Source organism: Theropithecus gelada, chromosome 12 (genome assembly GCF_003255815.1).
Source record: "Theropithecus gelada isolate Dixy chromosome 12, Tgel_1.0, whole genome shotgun sequence".
NCBI classification, from domain to species: Eukaryota; Metazoa; Chordata; class Mammalia; order Primates; family Cercopithecidae; genus Theropithecus; species Theropithecus gelada.
This window is the reverse complement of record NC_037680.1, coordinates 13,706,736-13,731,925: the sequence shown is the minus strand read 5'-3', so window position 1 is coordinate 13,731,925 and position 25,190 is coordinate 13,706,736. Positions and strand designations below refer to the sequence as shown.

Genomic DNA, 25,190 nt, shown 5'->3' with positions numbered 1-25,190 from the left:
ATTCAAGGCTGGAGCGGGTAATCTCCCTATGAGGAAAAGGTAAGTTTGTTTTTATTCAGTGTGGAGCAGATCTCTAAGGTTTTCTGATTTACTACCTTCTTCATATCCCAGAAGATATTAAAAAGAAAAAATACAGTGTAACTTCAATGATCTGAAATGTCAGGTTATAATTATATTCTTGACCCATACTTCTTTAAGTGTATTATAAGCATCTCTGCTGAGCCTAGCTTTTGATTATCTTGATAAAGAGAACTCTAAAGTTTTTTGACATCATTCATAGAATTCAAATAACTGAGGTTACACTGTATTGAAAACCTTAGAGAGTCACCAGTCAAAATGCCTGCAAATGTATATGTGCTTGGGTATCCAGCAGCTCTGAGTAATGTTGAGAGGTACTGGTTAAATGAATTAACGGTTCTAATTACTTCTAGCTCAGCTCATAGCATAATGGTTACTATCCTACTTTAGTCATGATATAACTGACTGGAAAAAGACTAATTGAAAAGAATATTAAAGATTAAGGGATATGAAAATTTTAATGAAAATTAAATCAGACTCACATTTTGGTAACATTTAATCCCTATAGAAAGAAAAGATCCCTTTCTAAACACATCTATTTTCACTAATTTACTTTTATTTATAGGAAAAATCATTTAAAAATACTAAAGTATCTACTTAGTTGACAAAAAGACTATTTAAAATGGGAGAAAACCAATAGCTCCAGCAAGTGATATGGTAGCTATAAGGACAAAAGACCATAGATCAGAAAAGGTATAGATGAAGTAAATATAACCATGCAAATTAAATCATTCACAGCTAAGAACCTGGGAGAAATTTGGTTTCAGGAAAGAAAAATAATCGACCAAAAAGGACTATTTATGCCATCTGAAGTTGACTGCTATCCATTACCACAGACTTGTTGCTGCCTCATATCAAACTGAAATTCCTTTTGATAGGCCAATCACCACCAAAATAGAAATTTTAGCTGAACTCAGCTAGTTGTTTTAGGATTAGCCTTATAAATAGGCAGAAGATGTAACGGATGTGCTGTGTATGTTTTATAACTTGGGTGCCTCTGCATTGGGTCTTTTGTTCCCAAGTAACAGCAATGATGATCTACTTCCTTAATAGTATAAAGCAATCAATTCTTAAAACAAAAGGCTCCTCCTAACTCTTTAAAAATTTTCCTTGGTGAGTCATACATAGCCTAGGAAGAAGACAGCACTATGGATGATATTGCATTAACCAATAGTCCCACTTTCTTAAGAATCGTGAGAGAAAAGGAGTAAATCTGGAGGCTTTTTGGAAAGAATGGTAAACTGACAGAAGATTAACTAAATATGAAGGTGTCACAGACAAAGTCTATTCTCTTTTTTTTTTTTTTAATAATTTGACTAAGGCTGGCTATAGCTATCTAAATTAATTTTAAAAATCCCTAAGAGTTGTTGTCAAACATCACTGATATTATGTCCTCTGGGTTTTTATTTTTTTAACATATGCCCCAGTCCTCATTCGTATGCTATACTTGAGTTCAAGCTGTTGCGTTTTGTTCCCAGTAAACTAAATGTGTTTTCAGTCCTATCGTATAAGGTTATCATCAAACTTAATTAGACTGCTCAAACATGTGGAAACCCTCAGATGAAAGGTACTATAGAAAGATAAAAGTATTATTATTTAGATATATAATATGCAGTTACATCTCTTGACACTTACATTCTTGTATTGCTAGTTTTGTTTACTATGACAGACTTCCCACTCTGATCAACATTGTGGTCTAATCCAAAGTAAGCGGCTACTCTGTGTAATAGCATCCTATGGTAAGATGTCATTGGGGGGAATTTTTTACGTGGAGACCTAGAAGCACAAGAAAAACCAATTTAGTAAGTCAAGGAGAATGGTGATGACAATTTCTTTTCTTGTTAAATGTCAGGACTTACTCATTATTACCAATGAAATCTAAAATTTCTTGTTCCAATTTCAGCAGCATCATTCTGTCCCTGAAACAAAGTATGAAGACTCTTATATGTAAAACTTAGTAATGAAGTAATCACAAATGTCAACAGACTATGATTTATACAGTTAAATTTCACCCCCTAAAAACTACATTCAGGACTACCCCAATCTTGACGCTAGAGTATTTATTAATGTTTTAAAACAATAAAAGATGATTTTTTTAGTTTAACTTTTTATTACGGAAGTTTTCACACATACGCTAATGTAGAGAATAGTGTAATGAATTTTGATGTACCCATCACCCAACTTTAACAATAATCAACATGTGGCTATTCTTAAATGCATTTTTTTTTTTTTGCTTACACATAACGAAGGAACTTAAATGTATTTTGATCTGCTAAGTATTACTATATTAGAGTTTGCTCTGTGAATGTGTGGATAGAAAAAGCACTTTAGTTTTTATTTCCTCATTCAATGAAGTAGAGAGGAAGCAGAAAAACAGATATCTTTAGTTAGGCTCATGACTTTGTTATCATGCTGAACTCCATAGAAACAGTATTCTAAAGAACATGCAACGACAGTAACGACAGGAATACTCCTATGGGACTCTAATACTAGTATGTAGATGGGACTATGGCAGAGAAGTATTAATTATATCGCTGACTCAGAAGAAGAGGATATTTCAACCCATTCTATAAACTGCCATTATATATTTTTAAATTTTCCCATAAAAATCTAAGTGAATCAAAAACCTCCAACATATAAAATAAATAAGGACTCTAGGGAGTACCTGTATATGCTCCCTTAGATCACTAAGGTCTTATTTAGTTCACTTAGCCGCAACAAATTAATGGTATCGCTCCCCAAAGGACTTCCCTGCTCACACACCCGTAACATGGCTCCAGAATTTCCCTGTGCTAATTGGAAATTTCATGCACGTGTGAAAAAAGAAAAACATGTCTAAGTTACAGAACCTTAAAGCTAAAAGCAGCTTTACAAATCATTCAGTTTTATCTTCCAAAGTTTATAGATCAAGAAAACGAGGCCAAGAGGTTAATGATTCTCTAAAATAGAAACTATGCAGATTATTCTCAATTTCAATAGAAGAACTGGTAGCCCCCGCCTTTGGTCACCTGAAAGTCTACACATCAGACCTGCATTTGATTCTCCTCCTATACTGCAAAAGTTTCATAACACTAAGTAATAACATTTCCCCCATCAGTCATTAGATATTTAACTATACATTTTTATATTAGTTTAAAAAAAATCAAGAGAAAAACATGTCTACCTGGTGATTTCAAATCCAAAGCTGAAGACAGAATTACATTTTAACAAAAATTATATCAATATTCAGTTTTGTCTCCAAACCTGCTTCTCCTTTAGTATATCCCATCTCAGTAAGTGGCACCACCTTCTACTCAGTATATGATACTAGAAGCATGAGAATTCTAGTTTTTATTTATTTGAGACAGAGTTTCGCTCTCGTTGCCCAGGCTGGAGTGCAAGGGCACAATCTCGGCTCACTTCAACCTCTGTCTCTCAGGTTCAAGCGATTCTACTGCCTCAGCCTCCTGAGTAGCTGGGATGACAGGCATGTGCCACCAGGCCAGACTAATTTTCTATTTTTAGTAGAGTTGGGGTTTCTCCATATTGGTCAGGCTGGTCTCGAAGGTTGTTGTTGTTTTTTTAATCATCCTTTTTCAAATGCTTCTGTATAGTTAATTACTACTGCAAATTTTATCTACTTTTGATCTATTTTTCTACTGCCACAACCCTGGATCCAGGCAATCAGGATTTCCGGCTTGACTACTATAGCAGGAGTATATTGTCTCCCTGTATCTTCCCTGATCTTCCCTAATCTATTCTACATGAAACATGTATAACAATCTTTTAAGAACACATATGTGATCACACATCACTCACTTTGTTAAATCTGTCATGGGTTTCTTACTGCTCTTAGAACTAAACATATGTACAAGGCAGGCATGAGCTGGTCTTCATCCAGCTCCAGCCTAATCTCCTGACCTGAACTCACAAAACTGTTATCATCCTGGTTTATTTTTGTATTTGCCAAGCTCCTATCTCTCTCAGGTACCTTGAACATGCTGTTCCCCTTTGCTGAAACACATTCTTATATTCTTTCTTAGAATTGTTGCTTTTACATATTTTTCTTTAATAGCATTTATCACAATTATTGTCATATAGTTATTTGAACTATTTGTATATAGAAGGGTTCAACAAATATATTTTGCATGGAATAAAGTAATAAAATTACTTCATCCAGAAGGTCTTTTAGTATTCTTTTTGTTTTTCTTAAATTTGGGTGGAGAGTGAAGAATTTTTACTTCCTAAAGTTTTCCCAAGAAAGGATTTATTTACTAAACTGTAAGACCCTCTTTCATCCAAGTTTTTTTTTTTTTTTTTTTAAAAGACAGTCTTGCTCTGTCCCCCAGGCTGCAGTGTTGTGGCACAATCTTGGCTCCCTGCAACCTCTGCCTCCTGGGTTCAAGCGATTCTCCTGCTTCAGCCTCCCGGCAGCTGAGTACAGGTGCCCGCCACCACACCCAGCTAGCTTTTGTATTTTTAGTAGTCACAGGGTTTCACCATGTTGCCCAGGCTGGTCTTGAACTCCCAACCTCAGGTGATCCCCCCGCCTCGGCCTCCTAAAGTGCTGGGATTACAGGCGTGAGCCACTGCGCCCAGCCTCATCCAAGCTTTTGGGGTTAATTTATCGTGAGACAGTATTTTCAGTAACTTTTATAATTTACATAGTGTCTTACTGTAAAAAAATGAAGACAAGAATCAAAAGCAGGCAATGAGCTGAGCGCGGTGGCTCAATCCCAGCACTTTGGGAGGTTGAGGCGGGCAGGTTACCTGAGATAGGGAGTTCAGGGGCAGTCTGACCAACATGAAGAAACTCCATCTCTACTAAAAACATACATAATTAGCGGGGCATGGTGGCACATGCCTGTAGTAATCCCAGCTACTTGGAGGCTGAGGTAGGAGAACTGCTTGAACCCGGGAGGCGGAGGTTGCAGTGAGCTGAGATTGCGCCATTGCACTCCAGCCTGGGCAACAATCTCAAAAAAAAAAAAAAAAAAGCAGGCAACTTATTTGGAGTTCATAAAACAGTACATTTAAATTGATTTTCTGTGTTTGAGCTAAAGAGTAGGTATAAGAATATTTCAATCGTTCTTCAGTGAATGTACTGCCACTGAAATTTCTACTATCTGTGGGAAATAACAAAATCTAACAATTTTACTGGCCATTGCTACAAATTTAGGCTGTCTCTCCCCTTAATATGTAGATCTAAAGATTGCAGAGGATTTTTAGATTATCTGGGTTTTTTATTTTTAAAAAGATACCCTGCTTTTAGTAGCACTTGTTACAAAAATAAGAATGACAACTTTCCTAAGGTCTTAAGATTTATACCTTTTGCCTTTTATTCCACATTGTAGCTTATCCAAGCTTTCAAATTTTCATATCTGTAATTGAGCTTAGATATTTTTATAATGGTCATAAGTTAAAGGTTAATAATCCTTTACAGGAGACTCTAACAGGTAAATTACTTTTCTTAAGGTATACTGATGTTTTAGCAGGTGAGCCAAAACCATCTAAAAGTAGGCACAAACTAAAACTTCTATCGTGTAACCTTTAAAATGAACTGATACATGCTGTTATTTATTACAGAAGTAATAAAAACAAGCTAATAAACTACTACTAAAAGTTAAAATGAAGGGCTAACAGTCCTTTAGTTATTAGTGTTCTAGTCATTATTCCAGAAGTAATTTTAGAGAAAGAGGGAACAGTTGTTATACCAGTGGCAAATAAAAAAAAAGCAGAAAATAGTAATGCTTCTGTTTGACCACCCTCCATCCAATGTTTCACATACTCTTGGTCAAATGTCTGCAACAGATAAGAAATAAAATGACTTAAATATTACCTCCAATAAAAATGACTTTTAGAAGATATTTCAGAGAGCAAATACATGATGTTCCCTAGAGCAAAACAAATTATTTAAAAAATATCCATTTTCAGGATTAATCCACGGAATCGTTTTCCTGTTAGTTACATAATATAGTTATCTGTACCATCCATATTTCTCCATATAAAATTTATACAATATGGCTAAAAGCAACACAAAAATATGTACAAAATTATGTCAGTGAGTGTAATCTTTATCAATAACACCTTCAGGTTCCTAGGTTCTAATTCATTAATGACTGTATTTAATAGGGTAGCCTCTGAAAATATTGCAGACACCCAGAAATTCCAGATAACTTATTATTTAACCCCTGAAATTTAGTTTATTGGGCTATGAACAAGATAATGAAGATTTAATGATGTGAAAAAAAAATTTCAAATTAAAGTTATCCAAAAAGGAAAAGTTGACTTAACATCTAGTAGAATTCTCTAGGCAATATTCAACCTTGAAAGCTTCAGTGGGAATCTGCCATACTTCTAACTAATTGTATACCAGGTATAGCTGGCAATTAGCTGTATGCTTCACTGAGAGAGAATATTGAATCATTTATTAAGCAAACCTTATTTCTCCCAAAATTTAATATTAGCTTCAACTTCCTAAAACCACAATGACATTAATAGTAACTTATACATTAGCCATTAAATGAATTATTCACTTGTATATTTGCTCAAATAAAAATGCATACACAGAAGAAAAAAAATACATGCTACAATATGGATGAACCTTAAAAACATTATGCTAAGTGAATAAAAGCCAGTCATGAATGACCATGTATTATATAATTTCATTCATATGAGATGTCCAGAACAGAGAAATATACAGAAACAGAAAACAGATGAGGATTGGGATCATCCAATATCAGTATTACTATTATTATTAGCATAGGAATAGCTACAATGTGTGGGGTTTCTTTTGAGGCAATGAAAAAGTTCTGTAACTGCGGTGATAGTCCTCCTATCTGTGTATTGAATGTACTAAAAACCATTAAACTGTAGAGTTAAAAAATGTCTATGTGGATAACTGAAAATCGTTTGCATCTATAGAGGAAAAATAACTACACAATCGAAACATAATTTGGAAGACATAAAAACGGATTTATAATCTTTGTTCCTTGCTGATGTCTTTCCCACTGGTTTAGAGAGAGAAGAAAAATTCTGCCTGTCTAGGATCTTGTTTCACTCATACTAGTTATGAATTCCTACCTTCCCTCTTATTACTCAACCCACTGAGTTCTGGTTCCCACCATCCTATTCCAAATGTTAAAACAGCCAACAATTTCTAACTTCCGAATCTAATGAATTATTTTTGGTACTTGTTTTGGAAAACCTCTTTAAACATGTTTTCCCTCTGTTCTCACACCAACACAACAACTATCAACAGAGAAGACTTCTGTGACCCCAAATACGTGGCGATTTCTCTCCACCAGCAAGCAAGCAAGCAATTCTGTAGTGGACACAGCTGGGTGTCCTCCAATTCAATTCTGACACTCTATACCTGGAGATAGTGTCAGATCCCACAGTTTGGGGCTCAGTCCCCAAGACTGCCCCACTCCAGACACCAGTTCCAAGTCTAGACCTCTGGAACTTCTGACTACCGGCTTCAAGTTGGGGTTCCCATGACCCCTGGTTTGGATTCAACTAGTTTGCTGGAGCGGATCACAGAACTCAGGGAAACACTCAGATTTGTTGGTTTATTATAAAGGATACAGATGAAGAGATGCATACAACGAAGTATGGGGGAAAAGGGGCGGAGCTTGCATTCTTTCCTGGAGCCTGCCGTCCTCCAGGAACCTCCATGTGTTCAGCTATCTGGAAGCGCTCTGAATCTGTCCTTTTGGGTTTTTATGAAGTCTTCATTATGTAGGCATGATTGTTGAGGAGACTGACCTTCACCAATCTCCTCATCCAGGAGGTTGGGAGCAGGGGCTGAAGTCCCAACCCTCTAATCATGCCTTTGTCCTTCCAGTGACCAGCCTAATCTGATATCTTGAAGCTATCAGTCAACATTAGCATACAAAGAGATAGCTCTTTGGAGATTACAGGCATTTTAGTTGTAAACTAGGAAACAGGGAGGAAGACGAAATATATACATTTCACAACCGTACAATGCTTCTATTTTCATATCCCTCTGTTATTTTATTTTAATTAAATAATTCATTTATTTTGAGATGGAGTTTTGCTCTTATTGCCCAGGCTGGAGTGCAATGGCGTGATCTCAGCTCACTGCAACCTCCACCTTCCAGATTCAAGCAGTTCTGCTTCAGCCTCCCAAGTAGCTAGGATTACAGGCATGCATTGCCCAGCTAATTTTTGAATTTTTAGTAGAGACGGGGTTTCACCATGTTAGTCAGGCTGGTCTTGAACTCCTGACCTCAGGTGATCCATTGTCCTTGGCCTCCCAAAGTACTGGGATTACCCGCATGAATCACTGCGCAAGTCCCCTCTGTTATTTTATTTTCTGTGTAACTGTTCTGTTTTGGTTGAGTTTCAGGACAAATGTTCTCAGGATTCCTCTGCTCTCTCTCTCTCTCTTTAGAGATGGGGTCCAGCCTGGAGGGCAGTGGTGAGATCATAGCTCAGTGCAGCCTTAACCTCCAGGACTCCAGTAATCCTCCCACCTCAGCCTCCTGAGTAGCGGGGACTACAAGCACATGCCACCGTGCCCCGGTTTTGCTATCTTTAGTACTTGGCCGTTCTGTTCTACTCTACTGTCCCCATTGCCTTTCCATATACAAATGATCATCAAGTCCTGCCATGATACTTCCTAAATATCTTTCAAATGTGTCTTTTCCTCTCCATTCTTTTCTATGGTCTCCTAGCCACTGTCTTTGTTTACAGTTATCTCTGCCAAAATAATCTTTCTAAAACACCAAAGTAATCTTTCCAAAACACAAATCTCATTATGGCATGGCCCTATTTAAAATCCTGTAACTACTCCTTAACTTGGCATGTCATACTCAGTATTTCTCGACTGATGCACTAATGGCATTTCAAGATAATTTTTCATTGTTTATCACTGTTTCGTAGGTATTTTTAGCATCCCTGGCTTCCCAGCAGCACTCTGCACTCACTGGGACAATCAAAAGGTCCCCTCACATTTCCTCACTGCCAGGGTGTTATTATCCCATGTTGACGATAGTTGGATATGACCTATGCTTCATACCTCACCAGTACCTTTACTGTCACTTTCTTTTTGTTTGAGACAGAGTCTCGCCCTGTCGCCCAGGCTGGAGTGCAGTGGCGCATCTCTGCTCACTGCAAGCTCCGCCTCCCGGGTTCACACCATTCTCCTGCCTCAGCCTCCTGCATAGCTGGGACTACAGGTGCCCACCACCACGCCCGGGTAATTTTTTTGTATTTTTTTTTAGTAGAGACGGGGTTTCACCATGTTAGCCAGGATGGTCTTGATCTTCTGACCTCATGATCCGCCTGCCTCAGCCTCCCAAGGTGCTAGGATTACAAGTGTGAGCCACCGTGCCTGACCTTTACCGTCACTTTCTGGAATAACTTGCCACATGCTTGTGAGAGTCAGAGGGTACAATCTTATCTTTCCTTGAATACAACACTTCCTCTCACATAACTATGCCTCGGCAATCCTCTAGTCTCTCTATCTGGAATGCCCTTCCCATGCTTCTCTGTATGGACAGCTCCAATTTAAAACACTCTTAATTCAAGATTCAGGTTAGGCACCACCTTTTCAGTGACACATTCCCAAATCCTTTCAGAGGTTGGGGCCCTTTTCTGGCTATTACAGCATCTGTAAACCTCTTTTATATCTGTTTTATTTTAATTATCATGTGTCTTTTTCTAGTACAGAGACAGTGAATACTGTAGGGTCAGAGCTGTTATGTAAAACCTTTTCATATCTATGATGTTTACTTAGCACAATGCTTGGCACATGGTTAGAGATGTTCAACAGACTCATAAATTTATCTTTCTGTTGGGACTACTGAGGAATAAACTTGAACTGGAGGAAAAAAAGTCAAGCAGAGTTGCCTATATTATCTCTAAATCCTTACCCATAATCCTTCAGCTCCTATTAGAGACAGACCACTTTTCATTTTGGTAATCCTCTTTGGGGTTGATATTAAACACAAAACAGAAAATCAAGGTAGTACTGACAACAATACCTCCTGAATGAAAACAAGTTATCTTGAAGCAAGACTGTATGAGATAAACAATTCTCTTATCTTCCATGTGCCCAATCTAGTGACATCATTTTTATTTCAGTGTATGTCAAATACCTACTACTCTGGAAAGCTAAGATCTAGAGGAAGATTTCTTCACCTTGGCATCTTTCACTCTATGAAAGTGTTGGTCAGATAATTTGTGGGTAGCCATTTTTGTAGGGAGAATGTCTCAAAGTGGTTATGAGTTGCCAAAAAATTTAAAAATTATTCATTTAGTAACCTGACAAAATGAAAGATTTCACAATTAAAGTATTGACTCAAATAAACGACTCAAAAATCTTTGGGTTGATGGTTTATAAACTCAGCAAGAAGGAACAAAAACTTTGCATTTAAAAAGTTCAAAAACTCATTATAAGTGAATACACTAAGTTCTTATTTGGTTGAGTGCACTATGGTGAGATACCTATTTTTCTTTTTTCTCATGACTTAATGGTATATGTCTAACTCAATTAAGAGCCTAAATATCTTAGTGATTCTGTATTTCCCAAAATTCATACATCATGGTGACATGCATAATGCAAAAAGATATTTATATATTTTCATATACTAGACCAACAACACCTTCGCCCTAAAAAACTAAAATGTTTCTGGTGTACTTCAAATATCTGCAATCTTATTCTATTACTCTAACTCAGTAATGAAAACATATATAGCAAAATTATGGTACTCTAGAAGCAATGGAAACCTTATAAATTTAATTTTTACCTGGGATTGTTTTTTAATGTATTTACTAAAAATTCATGTAGATCTATGCCAGTTGAATCAGTGTATTCTTGACTGGAATCTAAAAAACAACAACACAAAAACCCAGTATAAAGTTGTTTGAAAACAAGTCCCATTCCCTTTTACACATGATGTATATCAAATAAAACAAGATGCCCCACATTGAAAAAAAATTGACAAAGTAGGAAAAGTTACAATGAACTCCGGTGACCACAATTTTTCTATTCCCATATAATGTGCATGACATGAGTTTATATAACTGCATATCCATGCACATTTTTAAAAAAAATTAACCTCTCACATGTGTCTGTTTAATTTCCTCTAAATTCTTTAAAGATCCTTTTTTACTCACCACCATCTCATGTTCAAAATGCCTCCGTGGGTGAAAAATTTAAATGATTTACATAATTAACTACATTTGTAGCAAATTAAGACAGCTTAGTTCAGATATGAATATAATGGAGGCAATAATATGGAGGTAGATATAAATTTTAGTTGTGAAAGAATTTGATTCTTATGACGTCTGTTACTACCGGCTTGCTTTCAAAATACTTTTCAAATATTCGTGCTATCTTCTCCTTAAATGTAATATCCTTATACTATTTATAATACTGGTCAACATAACTGGGGTTTTAAATTTAAAAAGCATTTCTATTGATCTGCAATGCTAGGTAATAGTGAAGACCTTCCAAACTTATAAAAGAATATTACTGGATACTCAATACTACGACATCAGCTCTTTGTATCATAAGGAATTCAAGAGTGATAGTATTCTTAGTGGAATCAATATAAAAATTATAATGACTGTAGTATTTTACTATGAGTGAGGGACCAGTAAGAGATTAAGATATTTACCTTCCTCAATGTCTGTTATGTGTTACAGTTTTTGGCTGAAACGTCTTACTGATATATGGAACTGTGTTAAACCATTTTGCCCAGGTGAGTAAGTACTGTATCATCCTTCCAGTCTGTTCTGTGTCATTTTACATAAAGATATACTATATATAATTATTCGAGGGGTAAAGAATGGAATTACTGATAGCAAAATTATTTTTTTGTAAAAAAACAAAAGAACTGCAAACCTCTTGATAACATTTTTCTGGGCAACTTATCACTGGCCTTTTCTTTTTCTGCTTCATCTTTTGAAGGCTTCTCTTCTTTCTCAAATGATTGTGTTAACTGGATCTGAATTTTCTCCTGTTGGAAGGCAAAGTCAATTATTCAATGAAAATACAACATAATTCATTTAATACCACACATTTATATTTTTTGAGTGACATAAAATTGCACAGAGAAAAAAAGATAATTTTACCCAACTGGATTCTTTAAACTAAAAAACAACTTAATAATACTGTACCACTTTTATCAAAAACTTTATATAAAATGTTAAAATTCATGTTCTGAGTTGAATATATCAATTAAAACAAACCCTCAAGATTATTATGGAGAAAATAAATGTTTCCTATTATAGTTTAAGTGCATCAACTTGTAAAATCCCTGGAGGATGAGAATTCAGGTCTTCTTAACCTATTTTTGCAAGGAAGATGCCAACCAAGAGCATAATTATCATCAATCATGACAATACAAATGTATAAGTGTCAAGCCAATGATTAATAAAAATTAGGTTTCTGAGTATCCATTATCATCACACATCCCTTCATTCTCCTACCATATAAAAATATAAGTACAAAAATTTCCGAAATCAACGGCACACAACTTTATTTCCTTTTTGAGATTTATATATCACTGTCAATCCTTCGATCACCACAGTTGTTTAGAAAGATTTCAAACAAAATTGTATCCTTATAGATATGTAATGTTTAATTGTAAAGTAACCACATTCTATAAGACTGAAAGGAGAATTCACATTTTACTTTAAAAGCAATGCCATTACATGTAATTCCAGAACCCAAAGGGATTACCAGAAATTAATCCACACAGAGAGAAAAGGCAAAAATCATGTAGCTCTGTTTACTTAGGTAAAGTTGTAAAGAAAGCTATAATAAATTCTACACCAGTTTTACTAAAGATAAAGGGGTAGCCTATTTTTAGACTAAATTATACTGTTGTTCTACAGTCATGAAAACCATCAATCAGACACGTAGATTTTTTACCACAATAGGACTGCTATCTGCTATTTTCATCTCTTTTCTTCTTCTCAATTCATCATACCAGTTCAAATTTGTGTTCATAATATAGGGTAAATGATGCACATTGGCAGTTTTCACTAGGATGACCAACACTTGCTTTATGCACTCTCTGTCTTGTTTACCAAAGACACTGGCAACTTCCTTACACTCATCAACCAGGAAGTAATTCTTCTTACTGTGATTCATTTTCCAACCCACTTTCTTTACTCTTTTCATAACTGCAAAACAGGTATCTAGAAATGAATCTCAGAACTATTTTTCAGAAGTATAATATTTAGAAGTTTTCCTGACTTGTAATTTCTATTCTGGTTACTCAAGAGGAACCCAATGAAAGCCAGGCCGGGAGAAAAGATTTCACACTACCCCCTCTTAGATCTTCACTAAAAGGTACTTCCAGTAACTAGCAGATTTCATTTCTAAGCTCTCCTCAAAAAGCCATACATTTTAATTACAGATATTAAACTATTTTATCAAAATGAACTATATTTTTAAAATCTTGTAAGTTTAATGTACTGAGGCCTGTCTTCAGTTGGCCTAGTTTTCAGTAGCGATATAAATAAGATATATTTTAAACACTGAAGTCCTTATATACAAAATCTTCAGACTATAAATAACTGGAATAATAGCTACCTCTCCATAGGAAGCTGCAATTCCTTTACTCTTCACTCTGTCAATGACATCTGTTATTGAGGTCACTTCCCTCTCACAAGCTCTCATCAGATACCAAGTGACATCTCTCTCTTAATTGCCTCTCAACTTTTTGAATAATGAGTTTTATTCCAGATTAATTCCTCAAAAATCACATTCTGAATCAAGCAAATTAGTTGGAAAGTGTGTCTACCATCAAGGATTAGATACTAGTACCTTTCATGAGAAATAATTTATTTTCCAATTTCCACCCAGGTGCAATTTATTTATCTCAAGGCTTGGAAAAAGACTTCTTACTAGAAGAAGTATCTTTTATTCAGAAGATTTTATTCATAGGCAATTATCCAAAAAGAAAAAGCTTATTGGATTTAAGAGAAACTGAGAAAGAATATATTAAGGGAAATAACTGAGTTTTGATATAGCTTCTTTAGTCATTACCCACATGCCGTAACTCATCTTTTTGAACTGCCAACACAAAAAATCATCTATGATCAATAATGTATCTATCAATACACAACATATATTCCTGTTATTTTTTCCTCATATAAATTTTCACTAGCCAAATTTAGTACCATAACAGGTACTCAAGATTTTTCAAATAGGTAAAATGCACTACAAAAAACAAAGGTCATGATACAGCTTTTGATTTTTAAAAAATTACACACTTTTTCTGTATTAACAGATTTATGAATGCCTGACCCTTCTTTCCTCAATCTCTTTTGACTGTCATGAGGCTAAGATGGTGTAACACCTGTTTTTTGGTCAACAGAACGAATAAATGAATTTTCAAAAACATTACAGTACCTACTACTCCAACCCAAGCAGGTGTATTCTTTACTCTGACTTGTACAAAAGATCTTTTTTTTTTCCTTTTTTTGAGATAGAGTTTCGCTCTTGCCACCCAGGCTGGAGGGCAATGGCACAATCTCGGCTCCCTGGAACTTCTGCCTCCTGGGTTCAAGCTATTCTCCTGCCCCAGCCTCCTGAGTAGCTGGGATTACAGGATTGTGCGACCACGCCTGGCTAATTTTTGTATTTTTAGTAGAGACGGGGTTTCACCATGTTGGCCAGGCTGGTCTCAAACTCCTGGCCTTAAATGATCCACCCAACTCAGCTTCCCAAAGTGCTGGGATTACAGGCGTGAGCCACTGTGCCTGGCCAAAAGAACTTTTAAAAAGTGGTGTTTCAAAAAATAATTTTAGCGATTTTTTTTTTTTTTTTTTTTGGAGATGGAGTCTCTATCTGTCGCCCAGGCTGGAGTGCAATGGCACGATCTCGGCTCACTGCAAACTCTGCCTCCCAGGTTCACATCATTTTCCTGCCTCGGCCTCCCAAGTTGCTGGGACTACAGGCGCCCGCCACCACGCCCAGCTAATTTTTTGTATTTTTAGTAGAGACAGGGTTTCACCGTGTTAGCCAGGATGGACTCGATCTCTTGACCTCGTGATCCACCCGCCTCGGCCTCCCAAAGTGCTGGGATTACAGGCGTGAGCCACTGCGCCTGGCCTTGATTTTTTTTTTTTTCAGACTATAGTATAGCTGTCCAGTTTTCTTACGGTCATGCAAAAGCCAAAGGTTAATATTTGAAAATGTTCTCCAGGCAAGGATTTAGTAAATATTTAGACTGTATTTCTGCTTTTTGCTAGAACGTCTATTTCATTGCTAAAATGTATCTATTTTATCAAATAAATGCATACAGCTACCTCCTATGTAGATACATTAAAAAAAAAAAAAATCGGCTGGGCACGGTGGCTCACCTGAGCTCAGGAGTTTGCAGCCAGCCTGGCCAACATGGTGAAACCCCGTCCCTACTAAAAATACGTGGTGGTAGGTGCCTATAATCCCAGGTATTCGGCAGGCTGAGGCAGGAGAATCACTTGAACCTGGGAGGCGGAGGTTGCAGTGACCTGAGATCGCACCATTGCACTCCAGCCCGGTCAACAAGAGTGAAACTCCATCTCAAAAAAAAAAAAAATAAATAAAAATAAAAATAAAAACAAAAAAAATTCATAAATTAATTTTCAACCTTGTGTTTCTGATGCAAAGAAATGTCAAAGCAAACAGATTTTAGAGTACATTTCATTGACAACAATCTATTTCAAAACATTTTCCTTGCATTTTCAAGCAATAAAATGTAGTGCTTTTCAAAAACAGTACATATTCTAAATATGTGACAACTATCCTCAATATCTGTAAAAGGCTTTTCAGGGTATCATGTAAATCAAGGGAAAGTACAACAATTTTAGTTTGAATCACCAAATGCATAATGATAATTACTTTACAAAAAAGATGTACATGTCATGGATCAGTCATGGCTTCTTAAATAACCACAAAATTGCCCAAATTCCTTGCAAACTGTCTGTTGGGATAAAGGAGTATTTTCAGTTGCTCAAACTCTTATTAAGTAGAACAAGCCAGTAGGCAAAGTTATTACAAGATAAACATTGGTAAAGGGTCCAAAAATATCTATGCATAAATATACAGATGTAACATGAGACAGAGATCAACCCATGGCTGAGATTAACAGAAAAGTAGTTATAGCATTAAAAATAATGTAAGGGACAAACTAAATGGTTTGCCTAAACCTCAGTGTTCTAAATTTTACAAGAATAGACATGTGAGAAATCAGAAGTACTAGATTATTATTAAAGAGTCAAGCTAATATGAAAATTGGTTTCACCATGTATTCAGGTTACATTAAATAACCTGTCAAGAAGAAGTCTTGGCTAGTCTCTTTACATACAAGCATTAAGTATCTGACAAATTTCTAAAAGATAAAATTAAAACGGCAAATTTCACCACAATTATATTCACTGGAAGTGCTACCTTAACATTTTTTAACTTTATAAAAATTAATTTATAACTTTCTTAAAGCCACATTCCTAATTAGTTACATGATTCCTAAGTTTTTCCAGAAGAGAAATCATTGCTCTAAGCCTTAGACTGAAGCAAAGAGGTTTTCTAACGTTTCATGTATATCTTGGGTGCCAAGTATTATTGAATCAGTTTCATTTAGTCAAAATAAAACAAATATAACAACACAACTTAAATCATATATAAAAATTCTCCAGTTCCACCATGTCTTGAAATAACATTTGTTTTGCTTTTTTACCTGGTTCTCCTGTGATATCTCTGGTGCAGGTGGTGGTGGAGATTCTTCACACACTGCAAGGCTCCGAACTAGCTTTAACTTTGAGCTTGACTAAAGAGAAGTATTTATAATTAACACTACATTTCAGAAATCTAGGGCATATCCAAAAGCCCCCTAGAAAGAGTTTCTAAGTTTCTTCATAGTTTCTGCCATGTATAACAGTAGATGAAATGTGCAAGTTAAATATATCATTAAACACTACTAAAAGCCTTTGTTAAGAAGGAAAACAAACAATTGCAGTTTTGAAAATTATAGCAATAGAAAGAATGGGAATAATTCCAACTTCATATCCCAAAGAATGGTGAGAAAGCGATTTTCTCTACAGATAAAGAACCATCAAGATAAAAAAAGCAATGCACAAAAGCGACTAGGCAAGACAAAAATCCCAAATAAAACAAAATAAGCTTTCTGCCCCCCATAAAATATGAAAGAACTAAACTGAATGTAGTGCTATATGAAAATAAGGATTTATCAAGCATGACGGAAGGCCCTTGGCATGCCAGCACACCAAAATATTTACTATACCTTAGACCTTTTTCCTGTCTGTCCAAATGACTGCAATGGCCGCTGAATATACAAGAAAGATTTGTATTAAATTTCATACTGAAACAGAAAATTTGCTTCTTAATTCATACTCCTAAACCACAGAAAAACTAACTGTGCATAAAGTATGAAAAGTGAGGAAATCAAAGTTGGTTTCAGTAAAAGAGTACTGATTCCTCCCAGAAGCACACTTGCAGAAGATTCTTTAAAATCCTGGTAGGTTGGCATTTTTATGATTATTTTTCTTTCTTAGGCATTTTTCTTTAAATCAGCAAATGGCCACAATTTCTGTGTTAAGTACAATGGAACTTATATGGTGACTTCTTAGTAGTGAAATAAAAAAAATATACTTCATTATTTTACCATATATTATAGTTTAGCCAAGGTTAAGGAAAAACAACACACACAAAAACCAGCAGTTTAAGGTAGATATACTCTGAAAAGTTCTAAACTTAATAAGAATGTTCCAAATGCACAGTGAGTCAGAGTCCAATCACAAATCTACTGAGGTGTTTCAACACTGTATGAAGTACACCACCAGTTTATTAGTGATGGAAACCTATTCATCAGGTCTGAGGTGAGTCAATGAAGCAGAAAGGAAGAAAAAAGGGCAGACTTCCAATACAGATATCCAGCATGACTGATAGGCCGACCATCAGTCACATGATTGGAGAACGCTGTAAGGCAAACTAATTCATGTTTGTGATACAAGCTTTGGTTTGGGAAACCAGCTGAAGCACCTGTGAGCCAGAGCCACATAGGTTTTAAACAAACCACAGCCAGATAGGTTTTAAACATTCCTTCCTACATTCCTTCCTTCTGTCTGTCTGTCCTTCCTTCCTTGTGTCCTTCCTTCCTTCCATCCTTCCTTCCTTCTGTCCTTTCGTCCTTCCTTCCTTTCATTCTTTCTTCCAATTTTCCTCCCCAAACCCAACACCAAATAGTACATGGCCCAGGTATCTATCATTTTTACTTCTTAACATGAGGGAGCCAGTCTGGTACCAAACATAAAACAGATACAAAATCCTTAATATCCAGACTAGTATGCTTTACATTAAAAACAATAACAACAACAAAAACCCATCATTTTATTTCAAAAAGGCCTTCCTTGTAGAGTCAACAGAAACAAGAGTCTACATATCAGTATGTCCTGTTCCCATTTTGAGCCAAAAGTCCTTCAAAATGAAAAAGCACTGTACTCTTGGGATTTTAACCCTAGATTACACAAACTACAGAATAACAACAAAAGGAAAATAGAAAAAATAAAGGAAAAATAATTTTGTTCCTTATATAGAAGAAAATAGCATACGTGTGCACACATGCATATGGCAGTGCTGCCTAAGCGGGCTTCTGCATGTTGGTATTGCCTTGTTTTTACCTACTCTCTAATTTGTTCAAGAGGATTTCTATTTACCCGTAACTCACATCTAACAATGTAAGTAAAATAAGTTATGCTTACCATCTAGATTAGGTGGTAGATGCCACCATCTCTAGGGCTTACAGGAAAAAAAATAAGTGGGAGAAAAGCAACAGGTGAATAACTATGAACATGCACATAACCAAATGAGTTCTGAGGAAGCAGAAGGGAAAATAATTTGTGACTTACTCCCAGTCCTCTGCTTTAATTTCTTGTAATTTTAAGTATCACTAGTATAAAATCTTCTATTAAAAATTCTAAAATGAAAGGGGTCATTAACTGGCAATGTAAATCCTGTACTCATATGCAAAAGAGCTGGACTTAAATTTTTGAATTTGCTTCTTATTAGTGGGTAACTATGGTCAAATTACTTCGGTTTACTTTTACCTGTCTGGAAGTTCATACTATTTGCACTAATTCACAGGATTCTTCAAAGGATTCAATGAAAGCGTAGCTAATAAAGGGGCTTCGAAAACTCTAAAGTGTTATAAATGTAATTGATTATTAAAGGTTAGGAACTGACCATATCAGAAAACTAATGTGCTGCCTCTGCTTATTAGCAATGAGATTAAGATAAATTACTTAATCTAACAAATGCTAATTTTAAAAACATCTATAAAATGGGGATGCTGTAATGCTTGAGAATATTCATAGACTCACACATGTATTAACTATCTCACTTTTAATCTACAAGGAGGCTTTGATGAAAATGAGGAAAAGATAAAGGAAGATACAGAGAAGTAAAATTATCTTAATTTGACTTCATTTAATAAACATGTTTTAGGTTCCTGCTGTACCCCAGACATTGTGCTAGGCACTAGGGCTATGAAGATGAATAAGACATAGTTCCTGGTCTTAAAGACCTCACAGTCCAGAATCAGTTACTAAAGTCAAACGGAACCCCAGATCTTCAGAATCTTAGTCCAGTGCAATTAATACCTTTAAAAAAACTTTATTGTGGATTAAATTCTACCTGAGGTAGACAGAATTCTAAAGATGGCCCAAAAGATTCCCACCCACTGGTTATTTAATCAAACACAAATCAAGGTACTGCTGAGAAAGGATTTTGCTCTTTTTTTTGTTTCGTTTTGTTTTGAGACTAACTCTCACTCTGTTGCCCAGGCTGCAGTGCAGTGGCATGATATTGGCTCACTGCAACCTCCGCCTCCCAGTTTCAAGCGATTCTCCCGCCTCAGCCTCCCAAGTAGCTCAGATTACAGGCGCCTGCCACCATGCCCCACTAATTTTTGTATTTTTAGTAGAGACAAGGGTTTCACTGTGTTGGTGAGGCTAGTATCAAACTCCTGACCTTAAGTGAGCGGCCCGCCTTGGCCTCCCAAAGTGCTGGAATTTCAGGTGTGAACTACCATGCCCTGCTGGATTTTGCATTTGTTAACTAAGCTCCAAGCCAGATGATCTTAAGATACAATCTAAGATTCAGGTGAGTCTGATCCAATCAAGTGAGCCCTATAAAAGCTGAGACTTTTTCTCTGGTGGGAGCATGGTGCCAAGTCAGAGAGATTTAAAGCGTGAGATGGACTTGACATACTATTGATGGCTTTGAAGATAGAGGGGCCATGTAAGGAGGATTATGAGTAGCCTCTTGGAACACAGTGGCCTTTACTGACAACCAGCCAAAAAACAGGACCTCAGACCTACAGCTTCAACAAACTAAGGTATGTCAACAACTGGAATGAGCTTTGAAGTAAGTTATTTCCCAACGTCTTGAGAAAACGGCCCAGTCTGGCTGATACCTTTGACTTTGGCCTCACAGAACCCTAAACGGCAACCCAGATGGGCCCACTGTGAGCTGATAACGGGTGTTGTTTTTTAAGCCTCTATGTTTGTGGTAATTTTTATGCAGCAATAGAAAACTAATACACTACTATATAAGTAAACTATAAATTGCCAAAGTGGATTATTCAATAACATAATTTATTTAGAAATTATATGTACTAGAAAATATGCCATACACACACAACAAAGCAGGGAATACAAGTTGTTTATTAAAGTAAACATACTTTATTTCATATTTTTTAATCTACTTGGCAGCCAGATTTGGCTTTAAATAGGAATTCCCTCTATTTGATATGTAATTATTTTAAAAAAGGATTTTATTATTTAGAGCACACTTTTCACCCTTAGCAGAATTTCACGGTCACAGTAAAAATTTAGCAGCTTGTTTAATAGACCTGTATTAGTCCAGAGAAATGCTATCTAAATTAGAATTTAGAAGGCTTAGGGACAAAGTCCCCAATTTATAATTTACGTTGTTTTATACTGAAGTATAAAACAGGAACTAGACCAAAAAATGGGTGCAGAATATGAAACATCCTTAATACAATTTCAGTTTGAAATTGATACTAATATGTTTTCAGAGCTACCAGCTACTAGAATTTGGAGAACAACTGAAGAAAACAGAGCAATCCTTATGAGTTATATATGCATTAGCACAAAAATAACCAATTAAATATCACTCAACTAACAAAATCTGACATTAAAAAAATAGGAATAAGGCCGGGCGCGGTGGCTCAAGCCTGTAATCCCAGCACTTTGGGAGGCCGAGGCGGGTGGATCACGAGGTCAGGAGATCGAGACTATCCTGGCTAACACGGTGAAACCCCGTCTCTACTAAAAATACAAAAAATTAGCCGGGCGCGGTGGCGGGCGCCTGTAGTCCCAGCTACTCGGGAGGCTGAGGCGGGAGAATGGCGCGAACCCAGGGGGCGGAGCTTGCAGTGAGCCGAGATCGCGCCACTGCACTCCAGCCTGGGAGACACAGCGAGACCCCGTCACAAAAAAAAAAAAAAAAAAAAAAAAAAATAGGAATAATTTTCTCTTTGTAATTAATAATTGTTATGAAGAAAAATTATAATGGTTACACCCTTTCAACCAGACTCAAAACACCTTGAAGTGCTTACAAATTCTCAGTACTTTTCTAGGTAATAGTAAAGACTAGTGGCAATTATAAGGAAGATAATGAATTAAAATGTTCCATGTCTAGTTAAGGTCAGGGCAGTAAAAATAATAGATGCCAGGATGCTAATTTCTACTGGAATAAAAGAAAAATACAAAGTTCCCTGAGCTAGGAGAGCTATTTTAAAAATCAATAAGCCAAACACAATCACTAATTTGTTTTTAACATTTAACCCTTTGAGCCAGAAAGCACAGAGTTAAGTATTCAAAGGCCTGACTCTTAGATTCTAATACAAGTATGTGGAGAAAGTCACAAACTATCTGGTTTATAGTTATTCCTTATAATAAATGAAGATACAGGATCATCCCATCCTGCTAGTGGTGTACATAAAAATTATCCAAAGAAGTACAAACTGTGTAAGTATGCAAAAGCATTTCTACAACTACAAGATGTAGCCAACATCTTTACACATCACAAGAAAGCACCGTGAAAAGTAAATGTGCTTAAAAGAGCTACCATATGTGCACATGACCCAAGTTCAGTAGAAAGAGCACCAAATCCTAGAAATAATTATAAAAATATACTATGGAAAATGTATCGTAAGTTTTAAAAAGTTGAACTCATTCAATATTAATAAAAACAATAAAAATACAGCATACAGATATAGAACTTAATAGAAATAAAACTACCGTACTGAAAATGTGGGGAGGTTATATTAAAAGTAAGTTTTACTCTTTATTACTAAAGAAAAAAATCTATCTTGCATGACAATAAAGGGACAAATCTTTGAGAAGCCACATAATTGTGCTATTGCTAATAAATAGTAACAATTATGATAATTATTAAAACATTGTTAACAGCACCTACCATTTGCCAGGCTCTATGTACTAGGTACATTACATATATCTTTTTTTTTTCTGAGACAGGCTCTGACTCTCACCCAGGCTGGAGTCCAGTGTCACAATCACAGCTCACTGCAGCCTTGACCTCCTGGGCTCAGGTGATCCTCCCACCTCAGCCTCCTGAGTAGCCGCCAAGCCTGACTAATTGTGTTTTCTGTAGAGAAGGGGATTTGCTATGTTGCCTCAACTGGTCTGACACTCCTGGACTCAAGCATTCTGCTTGCCTCGGCCTCCCAACGTCCTGGAATTACAGGCGTGAACCACTGCGCCTGGCCATCTTTTTCTTTTTTGTTTTAAATTTAGTTTTTTTAAGGGAGAGGTCTTACTGTTGCCCAGGCTGGAGTGCACTGGTGCAATCCTAACTCACTGCAGCCTCGAACTCCTGGACTCAAGTCATCCACCCGCCTCAGCCTCCCAAGCAACTGTGACTACAAGTGTGTACCGTGACACATGGCTAATTTTTTTATTTTTATTTTTTGTAGAGACAAAGTCTTCCTGTGTTGTCCAGGCTGGTCTCAAAGTCCTGGACTCAAGCAAACCTCCTGCCTTGGCCTCCCAAAGCGCTGGCATGAGCCACCATGCTTGGCCATGTACATCCTTTTAATCTTTGTTTGACAAACAGGAAATAGCTAAGATTATTATTTGAATGATTTTATATAAAGAGACTTTTATTCAGTCCTTAAAAAAAAATACTTCATTTCTTAACAGATTAATGAAATAAGATAATTGCTTCATCAATACTTTCCAAGCAAATGAGGGAATTCGTTATGTATCGCCCTCATTGTCAAAGAAGTGTGGCATTGTGTTCTGAACTTTTCTGACAGCCTTATTAGATTCACTGCTTTCTTGCCGAAACCCCTTTTAAAGAAATGCATTGGAATTAACTTGAGGGACACAAGACGTAAGAGTCTCATCTTGATTATCAAAGGGCTTACTACTGAAACAGAATATACACAATATGTACTTTAGCCAACTCTGTGTGTGGAAAATTGACTCATGTATGTCAGAGCTATTCATTGACTCTGGCACACAAGGCCTAGTTTTTAACAAAAATCAGCTCTCTTATTTTCTCCATGACAAGGGTTACCAACACAATGTGGACTCGCTATCCTATTGTTAATAATAATGTGGAGGAGAGGCATTGTTTGAACTGTTCCCAAATATGTTTTGAATTGTGTGTACATACACACGTATACAGATGAACACCCCTGGACAAACTATTTGTTAAGTACAAAGATACAATTGTAAAAGAATGGGAAAGTTGAGTTTGAACCTTTAATAAGCAGAGCACAGGGTTCTGAATTTTATATTTAAAATAAATGACTGTAAATATCAACACAAATAATTTACCCTAAGTTTATTATTATTATTTTTTAAGACAGGGTCTTACTCTGTCACCCAGGCTGGAGTAGAGTGGCACGGTTTCAGCTCACTGCAACCTCAATCTCCCTTGCTCAAGCAATTCTCCCACCTCAGCCTCTCGAGTAGCTGGGACTACAGGTGCATTTAACCACACCCAGCTAATTTTTGTATCTTTTTTTTGGTAGAGACAGGGTTTCGCCATGTTGCCCAGGCTGGTCTTGAATTCGAGCTCAAGTGATCTGCTTGCCTCGGCCTTCCCCAAAGTGCTGGGATTACAGTTATGTGCCACCACACCAGGCTAATTTAGTCTAAATGTAATCTGAAAAACCTATCCGTGAAGAAAATCAAACAATGGAGACCCATCAGTGAGTTATACACAGGAAATCAAAGCAAATACTCCCCACCATCCAATTAACCCATGTTAAAGATTAGGGATACTCACAGTCTAACAAAACACATTTTTCTGGATTTAGAAACCTGGAATCCACCACCCCAACCTTCCAAATGTTTCATAAGAATACAAAGCCTGAAATGTACCTCCACATTCTCAATAGGAACAGTGTGTGGCAGTAGAAAAATTCCTAACCAAAAACCTGTCAGATAATTATTTGAGACCATAATCAACAATTCAGAACAACTCCAAGGCAATTATGTGGGAAAGTTAACTTCCTGACATTAATGCACACAGATTTCTTGAATTAGCTCTAAAGTATTAAATTCTTACGACAGTAATCCTAAAACTTCTATAAAAGATTACAGTCCAAAACAAAACCCTGAATAAGAAACACAACATTTTTTAAAAGTAGAAAGAGAAAACTAGTAAAAGTAGAAAACACAAGTAGAATTATTTATAAATTAAATGGTCAAAGAGCTCTTTGAGATAATCTCTGCTTGGAACCACCTGAGATGACATGTAATGTCTGTTGGCCTCTCTCTAGTTTGATGGAATTATTTTTTATGTAAACACTATCCTTAACAGAAAGAAAATCATAAGGTCTCTTCATAGTACAAAAGAGGCTGTAACATCCCTTAATTAAAAATGACTTCACTCAAAATATATGTAATAAAAGTGCAGTTTTTTTAATATAAATGAATGAAATGAATGCTTCTTTTGGAAGGTAAACATTTCTGTTTCCTTTAATCACTTTAAATATTACTATGCTGAAGCAAGGTAACAGACGTAAGTTATAATATTCATGGTAGCTGATTTTCAGAATGAGAGCCAAGTAGAGAATAATCTTGTCACTCTA

At 36.2% G+C, this 25,190-nt stretch overlaps 1 protein-coding gene across 7 annotated transcripts in view; it reads right to left on the bottom strand.

The window, feature by feature from the left end:
• Positions 1-25,190, bottom strand: part of R3HDM1 (R3H domain containing 1) — a 203,007-nt gene that overhangs the window by 97,733 nt on the left and 80,084 nt on the right. For 5 of the 7 annotated variants that reach the window (XM_025403880.1, XM_025403881.1, XM_025403882.1 and 2 more), the window contains exons 4-9: positions 17,325-17,366; positions 16,761-16,850; positions 11,933-12,047; positions 10,833-10,911; positions 1,938-1,997; positions 1,714-1,854 (exon numbers count right to left, since the gene is read on the bottom strand). In XM_025403880.1, coding sequence (XP_025259665.1) covers positions 1,714-1,854; positions 1,938-1,997; positions 10,833-10,911; positions 11,933-12,047; positions 16,761-16,850; positions 17,325-17,366 — 527 coding nt within the window. The remainder of the gene's footprint in view (positions 1-1,713; positions 1,855-1,937; positions 1,998-10,832; positions 10,912-11,932; positions 12,048-16,760; positions 16,851-17,324; positions 17,367-25,190) is intronic. The other 2 variants (XM_025403884.1, XM_025403883.1) reach the window with 1 other exon arrangement.